Source organism: Eleutherodactylus coqui, chromosome 1, assembly GCF_035609145.1.
Source record: "Eleutherodactylus coqui strain aEleCoq1 chromosome 1, aEleCoq1.hap1, whole genome shotgun sequence".
NCBI classification, from domain to species: domain Eukaryota; kingdom Metazoa; phylum Chordata; class Amphibia; order Anura; family Eleutherodactylidae; genus Eleutherodactylus; species Eleutherodactylus coqui.
The window spans coordinates 458,184,401-458,206,419 of record NC_089837.1 but is presented as its reverse complement, the minus strand read 5'-3'; the positions used below and the strand labels follow the sequence as shown (position 1 = coordinate 458,206,419).

The 22,019-nt window shown below is 42.5% G+C and overlaps 1 protein-coding gene across 1 annotated transcript in view; it reads left to right on the top strand.

The window, feature by feature from the left end:
- ITGB7 (integrin subunit beta 7) overlaps positions 1 to 17,129 on the top strand; it is a 41,043-nt gene extending 23,914 nt beyond the window's left edge. The window contains exons 7-15 of the mRNA XM_066584225.1: positions 98 to 193; positions 2,409 to 2,498; positions 2,576 to 2,713; positions 3,430 to 3,629; positions 5,514 to 5,719; positions 10,017 to 10,242; positions 12,737 to 12,951; positions 15,105 to 15,265; positions 16,231 to 17,129. Of these exons, the coding sequence (XP_066440322.1) occupies positions 98 to 193; positions 2,409 to 2,498; positions 2,576 to 2,713; positions 3,430 to 3,629; positions 5,514 to 5,719; positions 10,017 to 10,242; positions 12,737 to 12,951; positions 15,105 to 15,265; positions 16,231 to 16,296 (1,398 nt within the window). The 3' untranslated portion in view covers positions 16,297 to 17,129. The remainder of the gene's footprint in view (positions 1 to 97; positions 194 to 2,408; positions 2,499 to 2,575; positions 2,714 to 3,429; positions 3,630 to 5,513; positions 5,720 to 10,016; positions 10,243 to 12,736; positions 12,952 to 15,104; positions 15,266 to 16,230) is intronic.
- The last annotated feature ends 4,890 nt before the right edge of the window (positions 17,130 to 22,019 follow it).

The window sequence follows — 22,019 nt, the reverse complement described above, 5'->3', positions numbered from 1 at the left end:
TGAGTAAGGAGAATCATTATAGCTCTAGTGCTCAGTATGACTATTATAATCTCTAGCTTGTAAGAAACATTTAATCCTCAATGCGTCTTTTGTACAGGATTATCCATCAGTGGGGCATATCTCCCAGGTCCTTACAGCAGCCAATATCCAGCCTATATTTGCTGTCACAAGTAACGTCCTCTCCACTTATCAGGTGCGTACAACTTCTATATAGGAAGAGGAAAAGAGCTTTGGACTGTCCACTAGGGGGCGCTCTGCTATAGCATACTCTTCGTTATGGACACAAATGTAAAGGATATAATTCCACTGTGTAGTTCTCGTATCACATACCTTTCTGCTAGGTATTCAGTACATATACAGATGTAGCAGAGGCGACTTTGTCACTTAGCTTCTTTTTGCTGCTTAAAATCAAATGAAACGCACTAGGAAAATGTTGTAATGCATATTAACCCTTTCCAATCCACTGTCTGACATCTAAAGACATTATGATTTAAGGCTGTATAGCTCCGATGTTGGAAGACGTCCATCAGCATTCTCTTACTGTATATTGCCAGCCTCTCTGCTGTCAGAGCCTACTCAACGTGTCACCTCATGCAGTACTGGCTTTAGCCAGCAGATAGCGCTGTTGTATAACGGCAGAAAAAGAGTAAGCCCCCTAGGAAAAGCAGGATACAAATTGGATTGGAAAGGGTTAAAATAATGTTGCATGTTTCATGTGCATTCTATTGAAAGTTACCTTTTTTCAATTTTTTTATTATGGGGCATTTTTGATCATTTACAACAACCATGGTGTAGTGTAAGGCCAGGCTCACACGGCTATAAGACGCACTCTCCAGCATGCAGCAAGCACGCTATGACATACGTACTTCCTGCATGCTGCTAATCCCCATACACTATTTTGGCATGTATGAGAATATAATACTTGCCATATAATGCATGCTGTGGTTTTCTTTCACTCAAATAATAAGCGAGACAAAAAATGCAAGTGTAAGTGGCCCAATAGAAATCAATGGGCTTTTGACATTACATGCTGCACACTCGCTGTGCAATGACAATACACTTGTGTGAGAAAGGCCTAAGTATCTAGTTAGTTTAGTAACAAGCTAAACGTTGCACCAATTTAATAAAATGCCACATTTACACTTAAAGGGGTTGTCCCGCGCCGAAACGTTTTTGTTTTTTTTTCAACCCTCCCCCTCCCCTGTTCGGCGCGAGACAACCCCGATGCAGGGACTTAAAAAAAAAACAGCACAGCGCTTACCTGAATCCCCGCGCTCCGGTGACTTCTTACTTACCGGTTGAAGATGGCCGCCGGGATCCTCTCCCTCCGTGGACCGCAGCTCTTCTGTGCGGTCCATTGCCGATTCCAGCCTCCTGATTGGCTGGAATCGGCACGTGACGGGGCGGAGCTACACGGAGCTACACGGAGCCCCATTGAGAAGATAAGAAGACCCGGACTGCGCAAGCGCGTCTAATTTGGCCATTAGACGGCGAAAATTAGACGGCAACCATGGAGACGAGGACGCCAGCAACGGAGCAGGTAAGTGAAAAACTTTTTATAACTTCTGTATGGCTCATAATTAATGCACAATGTACATTACAAAGTGCATTAATATGGCCATACAGAAGTGTATAGACCCACTTCCTGCCGCGGGACAACCCCTTTAACCCTTTGAAATCCAATTTTGGATTCAGGGTTTCCTAGGGAGCTTTCTCTTTCTGCCATTATACAATGGCGCCATCTGCTGGGTAGAGCCAGTACTGCGGTATGTGACATGCCGGAGAGGCCCCCCGACAACAGAGCGGCCAGTAATATACAGTAAGAATACCCTGACGGACGTCTTCTGACATCGGAAGCTGTACAGCCTTCAATCAGAATGTCTTTAGACATCAGACAGTGGATTGGAAAGGGTTAATAGTCACAATGTTTCTTTGGAAGGGTACTTGCACATGGGCTTTTTTTCTATCCGAAAATCAGTTGGAAAGAGCATTCATTCATTTGATGGGCTTTTTTTACTTGGATGAACATGTCCAGTGTCCCGCACAAAGGACAGCAAACGGATAGGATATCCGTGTGCTGTCTGATCTGAGCTGCGCCCGAGAATCATGTACCCTAAAGTGTCGCTTGCATGCCATTATTAATCAACACATTTGTCAAGTAAAAGTGTAATGATGACATCACAGAGTAATCTCAAATGACAAACTGCGCTCTGCTACATATGTAGGTACTGTAATATATGCTTTTTTTCTTCCGATATCTAAACTACTGTATGGTGACATCAGATCGTCGTGCCTATGTACTGCTTGGTTTGTGTCATTTGCTCTTCATAAAAAAGATTTTTCATCATCATCATGAGAAAAATAAATGTTGGGCCTTACTAATCAGCTGCATTGGTTTTTCTTTGAAGGAACTAAGTGAGCTGATTCCTAAGTCTGCAGTTGGAGAACTAAAAAAAGACTCCAGCAATGTGGTTAATTTGATTTCTCAAGCCTACAATGTGAGTAGTCTATACGTTAGAATGGAAGACTCAAGATTAGATTTACATGTCTTACCCAATTCTGTCCTCCTTCTCAGAACTTATCATCAACGGTGAACTTGGAACACATGAATTTACCGAAAGGAATTCACATCTCCTATGATTCCCATTGTCCTAACTCTACTAAGGAGGGGACACAAGTTGGTTTTTGTTCAGGGGTCAAAATAAACGAAATGGTATGTAACCATACATCTAAAAGCAAAGTTATGGTATAATAAATATAGAAAGCTGGGTACAACATTATATTGTTAAACAGCGAGCATAATATTCCAAACAGGTGCTCCACCACAGAAAGATATAACGGACAGTAAATAGGCAGCTTAAAAGAATAAAAGAATGAAAGGCAATAGACATAATTACAATTATGAACTGTTAATTTATATACGGGTGATTCAAAGAGAATGGTGCAAAAGGGAAGCTAATTTATTCATATATGAACTTACATGGAAACATAGAAGAACTCTTCCAGTTTGTATTGCACCGTACACATGTTTGATGTGGGCGCCGTTGGTAACATTAGACAACCTTAAACAACACATCTCCAATGCAATGGAATTGATAATAGAGGATATGCAGAACTGGACTTCTGACTTAACATTAGCCGTGTCCCGACACCCACATCAAACATCTGTAAGGTGCAATACAAACTTGAAGAGTTCTTCTATCTTTCCATGTCACTCTGGTGTTGTATGTAGCTTCATGTATGAAGAAATCAGCTTCCCTTTTGCACCCTTCTTTTTGAAGCAGCCTGTATTTATTACTGTCAAGCATCACGACATGCACATCACAAGATCAGTCCTTTATTCAGTCCAGGTTTATTGTATGACATATTAAGAAAGATGAAAAGGTGGGACATTTTCCATTGACTTTGTTCTGATTTGCATTCTCACAGGTAGATTTTAATGTGACTTTATGGATGGACAAGAAGACTTGCCAGGATGGATTGCAGAACTTTAAACTCAGGGTGCTGGGATTCAATGAAGAGATAAATGTGGACATTGAGCCTGTGTGTCACTGTGACTGCAAGGATGAGGAAGCGTTCTCTAGTTATTGCTCTGGGGATAATGGAAACTACAGCTGTGGCATCTGCAGGTGATAAAAGAACTACTGAAGTAAAAACAAGATTCACGGTTCAGTTCGGCCATTCGGAGGTTCCGTTGCAGATCTGGCAGAAAATACGCTGCATGCAGCGCTTTTTTGTCCAGTAAAATGTCCAGTTGAGTGTAAACTAAACGTACCCCATAATTGTCAATGGGGGCCGCTCTGCGCTGTTCGGTTCCATCATAAGACGGATTCAATCAACCAGAGGATTCCCCTTTCCTGCTGCTATAATGGAGCAGGAAAACGGAACCCCCCGAGCGCAGATGTGAAAGCAGCCTTAGGCCAGGTAAATTCTGTTAATATAGCATCAGCCTGTGAGATGACGTTATCACACTATGGGCTTTAGTCAGTAGCTGCATCTATGTATGTACCGATGTGTGTATAATTAAGCAGAATGCACCAGTGCTGCCATGTGCCCACACTGACATACTGCCACAAGAAAGGGTTCCTATGTAAAGTAGGGTGGAAGGTTCCTAAAGGCACGATATTGGCTTGGAAAATGATTCCACCATTTTTCTCCCCAAATTCAACTCTGATTAATAAATTCATACCTTTACCCTATAACATTTCCTTGTGGTAATTTTATGCTATTTATCCTGCTAATTTGGCTGTCAGCTGTCTTTTATGTACAACCTGTTTAAAAACTCCATTTAAGGCTTGTTCTATGGTTCTCCTAAATAGTAAGATCCCTTCCTATAGTCGGCCTTAACTATGTGCTGCTCAAGGTGTTGCACAAGTTGCTAGCTGCCAGGTGATAGGGAATAGGGGTGACAGCAAGTCAGACAGTGGTGTTGGGCAGAGGATGCCTTTGATTCTGGTGCTGTATTTGTTATGACCTTGGTTCTAGTACTGTATTTATGTAATGAGCTTAGTTCTGGTACTGTATTTAGGTTATGAGCTTGGTTCTGGTGCTGTATGTACTGAGCTATGTTCTGGTAATGCATTTAGGTTATTAGCTTGGTTCTGGTAAAGTATCTATGTATTGGTCTTAGTTATTTTGTTGTATTTATGTACTGATTTTGTTTCTGGTTCTGGCACTCTATTCACAGACCTTTTGTACTGATAACATTTTTTTTATCAGTGAGCTTGGTGCTAGGACTGTATTTATTTAGTGAGCTGTTCTGGTTTGGGTATGGCACTATATTGCTGCTTACACCTACTGAGCATAATTAACCAAATGGGGTAATAATGCTATCCAGGACATGTGGAAGTGATCCATGTGAAAAAAAAGTTCAAAATGGCTGGGGGCAGCCAAATTGGGTTGAGCCAAAGAAGCTTCAATGGAAAGGGTGTCATAGGATAGATGATTTTAGAGTAGAATATTATCAGAAATTGAAAGGTGCAGTCATTTTTTCAATATCTGTAACCATTTTTGAGTTTTGGCTAATGTTGTGTAGAATTTTGCTATATGGAATACACTAATCACATGTCTTATCAGTTACTTACTACAAGATGCCATAGATGTCTCTCTAGACATCTCTGAATTGTGGTTCTTTAATTATGATCACTCAGTATATATAGTTTATGACAGGTTGGGGGCCAGCAAAAATTTTTGCACTGGGTGCTAACTAACCTAAGGTCAGCCCTGCCCCTCCCCTGAACATGTGTATTATATCCCCAGTGGAACTTCAACTTGTTCTAGGATAGTAATCTTACCATGGACCAAATCATGATTTACAAAGTTGTCTGCTAAAAAATTCGAGTAGCCTTTCTGAACTCCTTCTTCCGTCTTCTAATATACTTAATTTTCGTTTGCTTGTGCCGTAAACCTATTAAACATTGTCTGTCTAGGCTCCTAAGTGAAAAGTAGCTGTCAACCTCTACAGTCCAGCAACACTGGACTCCATATAACTAAGTGAAGTTCTTATTTTGCAGCTGCGTGGATGGATATAAAGGAAAACATTGCGAATGCCACCAAAATATATATGATTCTAATGAAGGCTGCATGAACGGCTCAAAGATGTGTAACGGACATGGAAAGTGTGAATGTGGCCGCTGCGCATGCAATGAAAACGTACATGGACAGTTTTGTGAGTGTGATGATGCCAACTGTGAAAGATATGAAGGACAGCTATGTGGAGGTAAATGAATATGTTTTCATATATATATAGTCTATGCCTGAAGACGGTGATGCCACTTCCTAAATCTCCCACGATGTACAGTCCCTTGGGTACTGACAAGAGGCATCAGTCATTGACCGCTGTGCCAGAGATCTCTTATCCCTTCTGTAAGTGGTGGCTGCAGTCGGCTAGAATCTTATCATGTAAGTCTATGACTGTGTGAAGGTAAATGGGATTTTAAGCTCTGTATCATAAAAACAAGACTCTGATTCCTTCAAAGAATTTTGGACCAATATAGAATAAATAAAATTAAAGGGTTTTTCCCACTTCTAGCTGTTTTGCTGTAGGAAGCAGAGAGCTCTGTACATTGCACAGATTGTTACTACAGGCTGAGTCCCATTCACTTCAATAGGACTCAAGCCTGCAATACCAACCCAGGCCACTGTGCAATGTACAGAGCTGTCTGTTCCCTGCAGCAAAAGAGCTAGAAGTGGGACAACCCCTTTAACCACTTTAACCCCCCCAACACACAAACAGCAGTTATTCACCACCGATCAGACTCAGTTTTTAGAATACCTATATAACGCCATTTCCCATGAAAGTTAGACATATACTGTATAGATGTACACAGCATATGCGAGTCTGCTCACTACATGGCAGGCATCATCTGTGCTTGACAGCCAAAACCTGCCTGGAAGAGCCACAATTGAAGATCACTCAATTGTGGCTATTAATCCTTTAAATGCAGCTGTCAATTCTGACAGTGAAATTTAAATATCTTGAATGGCCCCATCATGATAAGATTGCAGGGTTGCTGTCTGGGTGTGATGGCAGCTTGGGGCCTTATGAAGTAATCGTAATCAAAGAGTGGTCATAAATGGCTGCACATCCAAGTGGAAGAATGTGTCAAGTGAGGTACCACGAGGCCCTGTCCTGGGCCCAGTCTTGTTCAACATTTTTTATAAATGATCTGGAGGAGGGAATTGATGAGAAACTGATCAAATTTGCTGACAACACAAAGCTATGAGGAATAGCTAACACTAGGGAAGAAAGAGAGAGAGAGAGAGTATTCAGAAAGATCTAGAATAGCTGGGGCAGTGACTAACAGAATGGTATTTGACAAGGAGAAATGCAAAGTCCTACATCTGGGCAAGAAAAATGAAAAAAACACGTACAAAATGGGAGGAATTGAGCTAAGCAGCAGAACATGTGAAAAAGACATGGGTATACTAATAGATCATAGACTGAACATGAGTCAACAATGTGATGCAGCAGCCAAAAAGTGTGAGGTTATCTCCCTCTACTCTTCCTTAGTCAGACCTCATCTGGAATACTGTGTCCAGTTCTGGGCACCCCACTTTAAAAAAGACATAGACAAACTGGAGCAAGTTCAGAGAAGAGTTACCAAGATAGTGAGTGGTCTGCAAATCATGTCCGATGAGACGGTTAAAGGATCTGGGAATGTTTATCTTGCAAAAAAGAAGGCTGAGAGGAGATTTAATAGTGGTTTACAAATATCTGAAGTAGAGATGAGCGAACGCGTTCGTCCGAGCTTGATATTCGTGCGAATATTAGGGTGTTCGGGATGTTCGTTATTCGTAACGAACACCATGCGGTGTCCGGGTTACTTTAACTTTCTTCCCTGAGACGTTAGCGCTTTTTTTTGGCCAATATAAAGACAGGGAAGGCATTACAACTTCCCCCTGCAACGTTTAAGCCCTATACCACCCCCCTGCTGTGAGTGGCTGGGGAGATAAGGTGTCCGCCTGATATAAAAGTCTGCCCCTCCCGCGGTTCGCTATGGATGCATTCTATATGCGCTCAATGGGGCCGGCGGCAGCAGCGCTGACCCCATTGAGAACATATAGAAGACAAATCCTTCTTCTCTGGCACAGCTGTAACAGCTGTAGAAGAGAAGAACGATGTTTGCCCATTGAATTCAATGGAGCCAGCAATACAGCATGTTCCACTGAATGCAATGGGCTGCCGGCGATCGCAGGATGAATGGTCGGAAAGGGGTTAAATATATAACCCCTTTCCTGCAATTCATCCAGAAATGTGTTACACTAAAAATATATACCGGCGTATAAGGCGACCGGGCGTATAAGACGACCCCCCAACTGTCACCTTATACGCCGGTAATACAGTGGAGCAAAGAATAAAAATCATTACTTACGTTTTTAGATGATCTGCGGCGCTCCTGCAGGCTGTCACTCCCTCCTAATCCACGGCAAAGTATTCCTTTCTCCACGAAAGGCTTTAAATCCCTGCCTCCAGAAGCACACGTGCCTTCAGCCAATCACAGCCAATGACAATGATGTCATTGAATGGCTGTGATTGGCTGTGTTTCTGGAGGCGGGGATTTCAAGCCTTGAAATCCCCGCCTCCAGAAACACAGCCAATCACAGCCATTCAATGACATCATTGTCATTGGCTGTGATTGGCTGAAGGCACATGTGCTTCTGGAGGCAGGGATTTAAAGCCTTTCGTGGAGAAAGGAATACTTTGCCGTGGATTAGGAGGGAGTGACAGCCTGCAGGAGCGCCGCAGATCATCTAAAAACGTAAGTAATGATTTTTATTCTTTGCTCCACTGTATTACCGGCGTATAAGGTGACAGTTGGGGGGTCGTCTTATACGCCCGGTCGCCTTATACGCCGGTATATATTTTTAGTGTAACACATTTCTGGATGAATTGCAGGAAAGGGGTTATATATTTAACCCCTTTCCGACCATTCATCCTGCGATCGCGGGCAGCCCATTGCATTCAGTGGAACCTGCTGTATTGCTGGCTCCATTGAATTCAATGGGCAAACATCGTTCTTCTCTGCTACAGCTGTTACAGCTGTGGCAGAGGAGAACGATCTTTATGCTGACAGTGGGGGGGGGGGCACTCTTGCCGCTATTGTGGCTTAATAGTGGGACCTGTGAACTTGAGATGCAGCCCACCATGTAGCCCCTCGCCTGCCCTATCCGTCACTGTGTCATTCCCATCACTTTCTTGAATTGCCCAGATTTTCACACATGAAAACCTTAGCTAGCACCGGCGAAATACAAAAATGTTCGGGTCGCCCATTGACTTCAATGGGGTTCGTTATTCGAAACGAACACCCGGACATCGCGGGAAGTTCGTTCCGGATAACGAACACCCGAACATTTTGGTGTTCGCTCATCTCTAATCTGAAGGGCTGTCACAGTGCAGAGGGATCAGCCCTGTTCTCATTTGAACAAGGAAAGACTAGAAGCGATGGGATGAAACTGAAAGGGAGGAGACACAGATTAGATATTAGAAAAAACTTTCTGACAGTGCGTGCGATCAATGAGTGGAACAGGTTACCACAGGAGATGGAAGTGTTCAAACAAAGGCTGGACATATATCTGTCTGGAATGACTTAGTAAATCCTACACTGAGCAGGGGGTTGGACCCGATGACCCTGGAGGTCCCTTCCAACTCTACCATTCTATGATTCTATGAAAAGGCTCACAGGGCAGCCAAGATTGGTTGCCTGTATTTGTGTGCATACATAGATAGCTGTCAATCACTGATAGCTCCGCCCACTGGACTGTTCAGCTCAGAATGTGCAGAGATATAAATGAATAAAATACAAGTTCTATTGAATCTTTTGCAATAAAACTATGCTTTATAAAATGCTGCCTGCAGTTTGGCTAGTGTCTTCAACCTAATAGACTCCCTTTAACCCCCCAATAGTCAAGTTACAATTATGCAACTAAACCAAGTAGAGCAGTAATTAGATGAGTAAGTCCTCATCATTTCACTCCTTTTCTGGGAAAAACCCAATACATAACAATCAGAGAGCAAATATGCTTCCTGATTGAGGTGAAGTGGGGGGTTGATAACATGAACAAAAATTCATGCTCCACTTCTCTTGGGACAGGGAGATATACAGAGGTATCACAGATCTTCTCGGTTGAGGCTACTTCCCTCTTGTGCCCTCTCTTTCTCCTCTGCACGCACACTAAAAAATGACATCTGTGAATTCAGTATTTCTGACTTCACTTCAACTCTGGTTTCATAAGAAATAAGCTAAGACTCTTGGCTTTCAAATGACACCAAAAAACAAGTTGGTAGCCCTGATAGAACAAGAGCTTCAGACATTTAAAGTAGAGGGAGCTCTGTCCATTCTCAAATGTAATGTCCTTTTTCTGCAGAAGGAACAGAGCTCCTCCTAAATTGCTGGGAGTCAAAAGAGAAAATTGACGCAATGTATTATCCAGGTTAATGTTCATAGTGGCAGGTATTAATAGCCAGAGTATTTCCCATGCGTACTGGTAAATATATGCTCTTGCCTAATTTTTAGGTCCTACCAGAGGAGTCTGCTTTTGTGATACCTGTAAATGCACTCCCAACTACACTGGCAGTGCGTGCGGCTGCAGCCTGGACACCAGCGCTTGTATGACACCTGATGGAATATGCAGCAGACACGGGAAGTGTGAATGCAACAAATGTGTCTGTGAAAAGGGGTATTTTAACAAGCTATGCAGCGAGTGCTCCGGATGCCAGACGCCGCTGTGTCAGAAGTACAGGTAACATGAGTATATGCTGGTACTGCCCAATGCACAAAGCCTCATCGTTATCCTATGAAGCTGGCTGGTTTTTAACCCTTTCCAATCCACTGTCTTACCTCTGAAGACATTATGATTTAAGGCTGTACAGCTCCGATGTTGGAACACATCCGTCGGGGTTCTCTTACTGTATAGTGCCAGCCTCTCTGCTGTCGGAGCCTATCCAACATGTCACCTCATGCAATACTGGCTTTAACCAGCATATAGCGCCACTGTAGAATGGCAGAAAAAAGTAAGCCACCCTGGGAAAACCCGGATACAAATTGGATTGGAAAGGGTTAACAGTTATCCCATCATATCATAAATACAGAACCAGAACCAATTTCATAGCATATGTACAGTACCTGAGGCAGGCTCATACTACAAATACAGTACTAGAACCAATAAAGCACCAGAACCAAGCTCATAACATAAATATTGTTATTAACAGATATTTTAATGTGTATGTTACGAAACCAAACATCCCTATTCTGGTTTCACAAATAAATGTTATTCTTTGCATCATGAAAAGTTTTATAATTTTCCAGTATTTCTAAAAAGTTTAGAACCGAGTTAGCCAGTAGAGCAAAATGTGATTGTTCCCAGCAAGAGAAACCAAGTAATCTTGTAGATAGGATGCCTTTTAATGCCTAACAAAAAGACATGATGTTATAGCGAGCTTTCAAGCCTACTCAGGATTCTTCCTCATGGAAATTCCCTGTGTTATTTCGAGATCTCTGCTTGCAGTCATTCAATAGAAACCCTATTATTTACTTCCAGGGGATAATAATCTGTCCTGGTCATCTGATGGACACACAAGTGTATGACTTGTTACAAGACACAACTCTGATCGAAGCGTCTTGAGTAGTGGCTGCCACACAGTGGAGATTGGCCAAAAGCCCCAGGTCCATGCAGTTTGCAAATAAATTGAGTGTTTAATGGTTGATTGTTAATGGCTGCGCTGTTTGCCTAAAATCACATGACCACAGACAGATCTTTATTTGCTGTAAGCAAACAATTAAGGTTATCTTTGAATGACTTCAAAGAAAACTTTGAGGAATCGATACATAAAATATATTAAATTGTATAATTCCTCATGAATAATCTTTATTTGTTTAAGTTGTAATACCCCTTTAAATACCACTAAGTTACAGCAAAAGCCCCATTTACACTGGTAGATGATCGCTCAAAAGACGCTCAAACGATAGTTTGAGTGACAGTTTTGAGCGATCATCTTTGCATACTTTATAGTAGCTAATTAGCTACTATAGAATATGCAAGCGGAGCGGGACACTGCTGCAGCCCCTAATAGAACAATACAGCTGTTTTACATAAACAAACAGCTGTATTCCTCTCCACTCTGACTGCCAGTGTCCCCGCTGTGAATTCACAGCAGGACACAGGCATAGACAATCTTATCAGCGCAGCCGGCTGATAACAGCCTGCTCCACTGATAACAGCTGATTGCTCAATTCTAGCAAGCTAGAATTCAGCGATCAGCAACTCGTGCACAAAAACTGCACGATGTCCCTGCATTTAGACAGACGAGAATCGCTCAAAAGACGGCTTTGAGCAATTTTTGAGCAATTCTCATTGTGTCTAAAAGGGGCTTTAGACCATACGTTCAGAATTGTTAGGTATATACCATATGAGAACACATCAGGGACGTTTATTTAAGGCTTTATGCCAGAATTCTGGCATAGAAAATCTTAAATTTTGGGTCTCAGCACTTTTGCAAAAAGTAGAAACTGGCATAAATATAGCTTAAATCTATGCAAGCTCCCAACTGGAATTGATTTCTGTGTTGGCGCACGGAGTAGCTGAGATCTGCCTAATATATGAAGAGCTGTGCGCTGGCATTGAAAATGCCGTTCTTAGTAAATTTACCCTCAAGCCGTTAATGGTTGGTCGGGATGCAGAATCCAGCAAGGGGGTGTATTTGAAAGTTTTCTCCACAATCCCTGCGCTTGTAACCTTGCAATTTTCCGTGTGATTGTAATGTGTTTTGCAAGAAAAACACATTGCATTGCCGCACATGAGATTTTGCGTTTCCCTATATTCTGAGATGCACGAAAGTCACACGGAAAAGCAAGCTATTATTTGCAGTGGGTGTACTTGCATGCACGATTGTTCTCTTACATTGATGTTGCGAGATCAAAAAAAAAGATTATGCTTTGATTTTTCTGACGATATCGCTCATTCTTTTCTATGGGAGGCAAAAAAAAAAAATTGCATCGCACAAGCACAGAGATGTGATTTTCACGCAAGTGTGACACGATTTTATATTTATTTTTCCTATTGCAATAACATATGATTTTCATGCACATGAAAATCACAGGTGTGGCGATGCATTTTTTTTTTCTTTGCAAAATGCATCGCAATCGCAGGGAAAGTCGCAAGTTTACAAGTGCGGCTTGCTCATGTGAATACAGCCTAACTTTAGAAAAACATTTTTATTTCCCCCTTTTTCTTGCAGCGCGTGTGCAGAGTGTAAGGCATTTACAACGGGACTACTGAAGGAGAACTGCACCCTGCACTGCAGGCGGGTCAATGTCACCATGGTGAAAGCCTCAGAATGGAGTCAGAAGGAAAAGGCTGGTTTGTGCCAAGAGAAAAGGGAAGACTCACTGATAACATTCCATGTCACAGAAGACAGAGATTTAGTTCATATTCTTGTAAAGGAAAAACAAGGTGATGATGTTATCTATAAATAAGCCTCCATGCTTTTTCTTGCACCACACTTTGACCCCTCTGCTGTAACTTTGGTGTATGATGCTGATGTGATTAGATGACACACATGCTCACCGATGCCGTAAAATCATCAAATGTGAGTTCAATACATTCAGGGACCTGTCAGGCAGGTTGAAAGTTACAATGTTAAGTCTATGGGCATGCGCTGCTGTGCTTCAGGCATGTGCTAGAATGAGTGAAGTGTTACTAAGCAACACAGCATGCACTGCTAAGCTGCACCATACACTGCCCAACCAAGAGCGGTAGAGAGACAAAGAGAGAGAGAGAGAGAGCAATAGAGAGCATGAGAGAGCAATAGAGAACCAGAGTGAGGGAGCAATAGAGAGAGAGAAAGAGAGAGCGACAACGATAGAGCAGTAGAATGGCAGAGTGAGAGAGTGATAGAGAGACAGTGAGAGAAAGAGCAATAGAGAGACAGAGAGACAGCGATAGAGACAATGATAGAGAGACAGAGAGTGAGAGAGCAACAGAGAGAGAGAAAGAGAGAGCGACAACGATAGAGCAGTAGAGAGGCAGAGTGAGAGAGTGATAGAGAGACAGTGAGAGAAAGAGCAATAGAGAGACAAAGAGACAGCGATAGAGACAATGATAGAGACAGAGAGAGAGCAATAGAGAGACGGTGTGAGAGAGCGATAGAAAGAGACAGTGTGAGAAAGAGTGATAGAGAGACAGAGAGAGACAATGATAAAAAGACAGACAGAAAGCAAGAGCAATAGAGAGTGATAGAGACAAAGAGAGCAATAGCGAGAGAGACAGTAAGAGAAAGAATGATAGAAACCCAAGGGAAAGCATGGTGGAGCATTTTTCTAGCCATGGATACAACATAAAAACAAATAAAAGTTATGATACTAAAAGGCAACTTCAAATCTCAACGTCATAGAAAAATTTGGGGGTACAAGTTTATAACCATCTTTGACACTCTCAAGAACGGAATAAACATCCCAAGTGGCTTCTTGCATCATTGGGGAGTATAAGGAATCTATAGCAGAGATAACACGCTAGCCTGGTGACCCCCTAACACCAATTTAGGGACCATAAACATTCACATTCCTTATCAGTGAACTAATTAGGTATTGACGCCTCTGCTTATCCTGCTGCGGTATTGTTTTAAGTGTAATATAATATATATATTTTCTTCTGATCTATTCTATTAAGCCTGAGGAAGAACCCCAAGTAAATTTGAAAGCTCGCTATAACATCATGTATTTTTGTTAGCCATTAAAAGGTATCATATCTACAAGATTACTTGGTTTCTCTTACTGAGAACCGTCACAACTCCCATTGGATAATGGTTTGGCTTTTAAAACCCCCTAGATTATAAAATTAGGTTAGTACAATAAAAAAGAGGTACATCTTCCACTTTCCTATCACTGCTAAACTGGGCAAAATGACCATTAAGTCTTCTGGAAGTAAAGAACAGCTTCTCCCGTGAGAGATGTAAAGTCATGTAATGGCTATATTGATATCACTCAGATTTCACACACAGAGATATAAGAAATAGTGTAGTATAGCCCTCTAACAGCTCAACAGAAGAGAATAACTCCCAGATACCAGTGAATATATACTGTGTTTTTTTAGTTTTATCTTAAGGCCCTTTTAGACAGGACACATGTCGGGTAAACGATGTCCGACACTCATCCCCGCCCATACTAGCTTCCGTGCACCTGCACGGGAGCTAGTATCACTGGCTCACAGCGGGGAGGCTGCAGGAGATTTCTCTCCTCTCGCTCCCCTGCCCCTCTCCATTGGCATAACACAGAGGCCGTTCAATACTGAACGGCCGCTATCTACACTGAACAATGGACGATGAGCTGATTGTTCAGTGTAAGTAGCAGCCGTCCAATACTGAATGGCCGCTATGTTATGCCAATGGAGAGGGGCAGGGGAGCGAGAGGAGAGAAATCACCTGCAGCCTCCCCACCCCCTGCTGGCCACTCTGCAAGTGAGACAGTGATACTCGCTCCTGTGCAGGAGCTCGGGAGCTCGGACACACAGTCGATTGCCCAACATTCGTCCCGTGTAAAGGAAAATCTCCATTCTATTGAATTTCTTTCATCTTTCAAAAATGACATACATCTCTTCTCTTCTTGCAGACATCCAGGATCATACCCATCAGCTCATCCTGGGCTTGGTTTCGGGTATTGTGTTATTCGGGTTACTTATCATTATTTTGTATCGTGTCATTGTGGAGATGTATGACCGCCAGGAGTACCGCCGCTTCCAGAAGGCCCGATGCCAAGAGCAATGGAATGATGTCAGTATAGAGTTTTCTGAAACTTACCATCATAATTGTATACCTTTGGATCACAAAGATACCACTTAAGCCTCATGCACATGGGGGAAATTGAATGGCGGATCCCACACTTGTCAACAGGTTCGGGTGATCGGCTGCTCAATGTGCTCATGGATGTGTGTGGAGATTCCTCTCTCCATGCACACCAGTGGATTTTATACACAGGGATGGCTTCCATTGAAGTCAATGGAAGCCGTTCCTGCCGCGGAACTTCTGTGATGAGCATTGCGGAAGTGTCACGAATCTGCGTCATCGCCTAGGCGACGGCGCGGGGAAATTTTAGTGCGCGTGTCCACCGGTGGCACATCTGCATTACAGAAGAGATCGTCATCTGACAGGTACGCAGGGTTGCCCATCCGCGAGAAACCAGGAATTTGAAAAAAGAACAAACTCTACCGTGCATGTGCGCCGGACGGCTCTTCTTCACACAACCGCAGTACAGAAGAAAGACGACCCGGATTGGTAAGCAGGGTCCTTGGCCTCTGGGCAGAGTCGAATTCCGCTGTGGGCTCCTGCATGCGGAATCCAACCCGCTCATGGACATGAGCTCTTATTGTGGGGTCTGCCATGTTCTACTGAGGTGTCATATATCTCTGTCCTATTTTAGGACTGGTGCCCTCTTACCTTGATCTTCCGTGGAAACACAAAGTATCACATGCCAGTTGTTGACTGTGCTTGCTGCTGTCTGACTTTCACACTCTAGGATTGACTTTTAGGGGCAGTGTAATACACATCTCAGCTGATGCAGAACTTTATTTGAGAGAGGAAGCAATTTTTGTTTGTCAGTGATTGACCTTTCACTTCTTCGTTGAACCGAGGTTCAGGAGCAGATGAATGGGCCCTCTAGCCACAGATTGTCGTCTAGTGCTATTTCTCAAAGATTTGCGGCGGTTTAAAGATTAAAACATTATCTATTTTTTCTACAGGCCCAAAACCCACTTTATAAAAGTGCTACAACTACTGTAGTGAACCCAAATTTCATACAAGAATAAGTGACGTCTCCTTCCATGGAACGCACAGGACAATGCTTGAAGACCACACAAAGAAAGCCAACAGTTTTATGAAGTCAAAGTAGCATCTGGGAGCAAGAAGAGATTGTTTCTAGGAAAAACTGGACTGCTTCCATATGAAAGTCTCAAAAAATGAGGAAAATGACAAATGAACAGTGCTGAAATACAAGGACTGAAATTACCATGAAAAATACTGTCATTTCCAAAGTCCACTGGAGACAGAACAATCCATTCTCTTCAAATGGATGAAAAAGGGGTTGCACTATTTGATTGAAGGGTAACCCTTACAATAAACTCATCTGACTCGGTTTTAACCACTTTTGCCTTCTCCTTTCCAAGCTACAGAATGATCAACGAGTGCTGTGTAGTGAAGGGAGAAAGTGAAAGTTTTACTTCTACTATTCAACGGCAATCACATGACCACCGGGTGCCTCCTGCCACAGTAGAGCTGCAAGGTCCTAATAGACCCAGATCAGCTCTGTTAGTGATTACGGTCACCAAAAGGGGATGTCTTCACCTGTAACTGGGGATCCTATTGATGCCTGAGCTGCAGTGAATTAAATGTGAATGATCCCCAGAGGTCTTATAACACGTCACGAAAGACAGTTTGTTTAAAAATGGTTACAAAAATAAGTTTTAAAAAAAGTACAGAATAAAAAAAGTGTATACATAAAAAAGAAAATCCGTCAACGCCAACCTAAACCGTTGGCACATGCACGCTGTAATTCAAAACTAGGCAAATCATATAACTAAACGTCCGAAACAAAATGAAGAATCCATTCCCATACTTTATTTTAGTGTAGATATAACAATTAAAAAAACACAAACTATAAATTTAAAAAAAACACAAAACATTTATTTTTTTTTCTTTAAAGCTTTGTACTCCCAATAAAACTAAGGGCTTATTCAGACGACCGTATATCGGCCAGGTATTCACGCAGGCCGATATACAGCGTCTCTCTCTGCAGGGGGGGAGGCTGGAAGAGCCGGGAGTAGTGCTCTGAGCTCCTGCCCCCTCTCTGCCTCCTCTCCACTCCCTCTCCGCCCCTCTACACTATTTGCAATGAGAGGAGGTGGGACGGGGCGGGGATAAATTCCAGGAATTAGCTCCACCCCCAATATACAGTCATCTGAATAAGCCCTAAAAGTCAGAAAACAAAGTCAGTGAAAAAAAGATATAAAAAATAGCCCTATGTGTCACAGAAAAACCCTGCAGCAATAATAATTTTGGTAGCTAAAGAAAAAAAATAGGGCCTTAGTGACTAGCCCATAGTGTTTTTTCAACCTGCCCAAGTGGGCTTTATTCCCTGAGGGCGTAAAAACATGTGTCCTGCAGGGAATAAAGCCACGTGGGCTCTGGACGTGACAGCTCCATGCTGTCGGTGCCCGCAGGTAGCCGACAGCATGGAGCGGTCATCCTGCGCTGCTGGCAGTCCCCCCTTCCTGACAATGCGATTGGCGCTATCCAATGGAGGTATCTATCATTCTGACATATGAGCCATTGTAATCTTGACTTGGTGCAGGAAAATAAAATGTTCCTCAAAATGCTGAAAAGTAATGTTAAATGTGTATGTCTCCTAAATGGTTAAAAAAACCAAAAGGTTTTACAAATGTGCATCCAGAATAAAGTAAACTGATAGAAATATATATCTTAGCAAACGTTTGTACAGTATGTTTGCACATATTTGATATAACAGCTAAAAATGTGAAAAAACGATAATTTTTTCAAAATTTTCCCAAAATTGACACTTTTAATAAATATACACAAATTATATCGGACTATTTTTACCAACTAAATGAAGTACAATATGTGGCGAAAAAACTGTCAGAATCACTTGGATATGCAAATCTTTACAGAGTTATTCTATGTTAAAGTGACACGTCAGATTTCCAAAATTTGGCTTGGTCAATAAGGCGCAAACAGGCTTGGTCACTAAGGCTGGGTTCACACGGGGGCGGATTTGCCGTGAAAATTCCGTGCGGAATTTTGCCGCGGCAAATCCGCATGCGGCTGCTAATCCCGGGATTAGCCAGCCATGTGGACGAGATTTCTCAGAAATCTCGTTCACACGGGACGGCAAATCCGCTGCGGCTAAGCCGGCAGAAGCCGCCGCTGCGGCGCGGATTTGCCGATCGCAGCATGTCCATTTTTGTTTCCCGCTGCGGCCGCGCTCTCCTCTATGGGAGGTTCTCCCGGCGGAAATCTTGCGGTTTTTCGCTGCAGCCAAACCACGGGATTTCCGCTGAGAATCTGCCCCATGAGAACCCAGCCTAAGGGGTTAATAGGCTTGTGTACATACAGATGCTGGTTGCATAGAGGATGAAGGATCGTTCTCAGGACCATTTGTCCCCCATACATTTTCCTAGCTCTCGGCAGCACATCCCCTATTCTTGAAGAGATGTGCTGCCATAAAGGATTTTTACTGCAGCACGAACAAGCTGATGAACTGATGAGTATCTGCGTTCACCAGCTGATCAGGGGTACATTCTATTTTGGGTCTTAACACCATTGCACTGCACGAGCCACAACTCACTGACAATTGTATGACGGCTTGTTTGTTTTGGGACATGTTGTATATCTTAATGACCACTCTGGGGTACATAGAATGTATTGTACAACTTTTATTATATTTCTTTGGAGGGAGACAAATGTCCAGAAATTCCACCACTGTTTTAGGGTTTTGTTTTTACAGCATTTACCATCCAGCAAAAATAACATGATAACTTATCTGGATCGGCACGATCACTGAGATACTGAGTGTATATGTTTTTTTGTTACTACTTTTGCACAATAAACACGTTTTTTTATTGGGAGGCAAAGAAAAGAACAAATTCTGGCATTTCTTTTAAAACTTTTTAAATTTTACTTTTTAATTTTGATGGCGTTCACGATAAATTAGATATTTCCATTGTCTGGGTCGTTACAAACGTGGTAATACCTATTAGGTGTTGCTTTTTAAAAAATGTTTTGGTTATTTCATCCATTTAGATTGTTTTTTGGGGGGAAAGAGACTATTTTTTTTCTAACTAGAGTTTTGCAAACTTTTTTTTTTTTTTTAAATTAAACTTTGACACTATTTTTTAGACCCTCAAGGAATTTTGATGTGATCATTCGATTAAGATAGTACACTGCTTTACTCATGTAGTGTATTCTACTAAGCCTATGACAGCAGCATATTAGACTTGGCCAGAGGCGGGATTAAATAGACTGAGTTAGGCTGCCTGTCCACGGGCGGTTTTGAATTGCGTTCCCAGCGGCGATAATCCGGCCACGGGCAACACAGTGAAAGCTCTCCGTAGTGTTGCTATGGAGAGCGCTTCCCCCCCTGTCCACGAGCAAAGAATCATTGCGATTCTCCGCTTGCGGGTGGCAATTTGCAGCATGCTGCAAATTTACCGCAATTCTCCGCGGTCAGCCTGTCAGATAGGCTGACAACAGAGATCCGTCTGCCGGCTCCTGCTCCCAGGCGGCGGTATCCCGTGGCGGATCTTCGCTGCGGGATACCACAATGCCCGTGGACAGGCAGTCTAACATGGCAAATATGGAGTCCTTTGTCAGGCTTCCAGCCGCCATGAAAACCCAATGGCACCTTGTGATCGCACTGAAGGGTGCCGATGGGTGTTAGAAAGAGCTGCCTACCACTGTCATCTGCTTACATGCTGCAGTTGCTATTGATTGTGTATGTAGAGGGTTGAAGGGGTTTTGTCATTAAAAAAGAAAAAAAAATTCTATACTTTCCTATTCTTCCCCAGGCAAACTCCTTAAGGCATCTTCTCCTCACTGATGTTGCTCAGTCCCCTCTGGGTCAGCTCACCGCAAGCCAACTGGCTTGTTATAAGAGCTTGCATTCCTTGCATTCTTCTTCCTGCAGGTCAGTGAAGGTCACGTCCCTGTGACATAACGTTCGCTGGCTAGGAAGGAATGCTGATCTACTGCAGAGACAGCGGGCATGAGCAGTCTCTGCAATAGCTCGGCACTCCCTGCTGGGCTGTGAACTAGTGACAGAGTACATTGCCGAGCAGGAAGGAGACTGCCTGTGAGTCTATCCTTCGTCACAGGAAGCAGAGGAATCAGCCAGCTGGAGGTGAGGTGACCCCCTCAGACTGCAGGCGAGAAGAAGATCTGGTAAGTAGACTGCCAGTGGAGCAATAGGAGAGTATAGAATTTTTTTTTTTTTAATAACAGAACCCCTTTTAACTGCCAGAATTCCAAGTTTCTCCTCTCCTAGCAGTTAGAGCAGGAGCCAGGCTGTCAGTAGTGAGCCAAACCTCCGCCTTAAAAAGATGTATGCGCAGGTTCAAAGCCCATTAGTGAGGTCAGTAAAAAGAAGTATTAGCCATACGTATTAAACAACCAAAGAATAAAGGTGATGGTTGGGTGGTCAGTGGAGGATAAAGCAAAACCTTAGTGTCTGGCTTACCTGTAAAATAGCGATCTTACATATAAAATGTAACTTACAGAATGTACCACGAAACACCGTTATGAAAAAAATCTTTATTTAAATATTCTACATACATTGGCAGGAGGCAAAAAATAGAATACATCAGACCGAACAGTGTTATACTGTATAACAGAACTATCCCTCTATTCTAATGCTACGGAAGAAATGAAGTCCAACAGTGAATACAGTAGCAGGTTTACAGTAAATGTGGAGTAGAGCTCCTAGTTACATCTACCCGCATGGGATGCCGGCATATTTCAAAAACAACGGGCATCATGTATAAAAATTTGTGCAGAACAGACCGAAAGTAAAATGATTGCCAAGAGTAACGCTAGAAATAAAAAGCTCATCACTCGTACTATTGTCATGAGATCATAACTCTCAAAGAGTTCAAACCGCCCCTGAACCGCTAAATGCCACTTCCTTCTGTAAAAGTCCCCTCAATCAGTAACATTCCGCCAATCAGAGTAGTTGTACAGTTTCGTATAATCAATTGCACATATTAGCGTACAAAGACATGCGGACTACAGTATGTTACCAGGGCTGAAAAAACAGTCACAACCTGGCAGCTTAGAAATAGAGGAATAGTTTGGGGACTATATGCAAAATTATAACAGAGGTCATGTGATATTACAAAATTGAAATTCATCTCATAATACAAAAAAAATGCAGATTATTAAATTCCACGTGTTGGATTTAAAGCTACAGTTCATTACATACAGCAGTAGTGCCAGAGCACGTATCAACCTCAATAAAACAAAACTAGTAAAATACAAACAAAATGCAGTAAAAAAAACAATACAAAAGGATTTTCAGAATACATGACTGAATTAACGCAAGTGGGATATAAAATGTTACTAAAAGCAGAGGTTCAGTCTGGTTAAGATTTGCATCATGTCACTAAAAGGGAACCTATTATGAAAGACCCTGTAAAGCTCTTGAGTTATAGAGCAGCGGTCCTCTGTTCAAGATCCTTATCCATTACCCAAAGCAGTGGGGAGGACCAAGCATGCCCATGTATTTATATGGACAGCCTACTGATTTCAATCAGACCAATGTGATGCTGCATTTTTCCTGTGGAGGCCCTGTCGAGAAACTGAACACTTGTTGGGTTCCACTACATGTTTCAGTTAATTGATGAGGGTACCATCCTTGAGATGCCCAGTGATCAATTTATCAAACTGTAGGGTCCTTCTATCCAAATTGTACAACCTCTTGAAAATTGTGTCAGTTGCTCTATACTTACTCCTCAGTAACAGACAG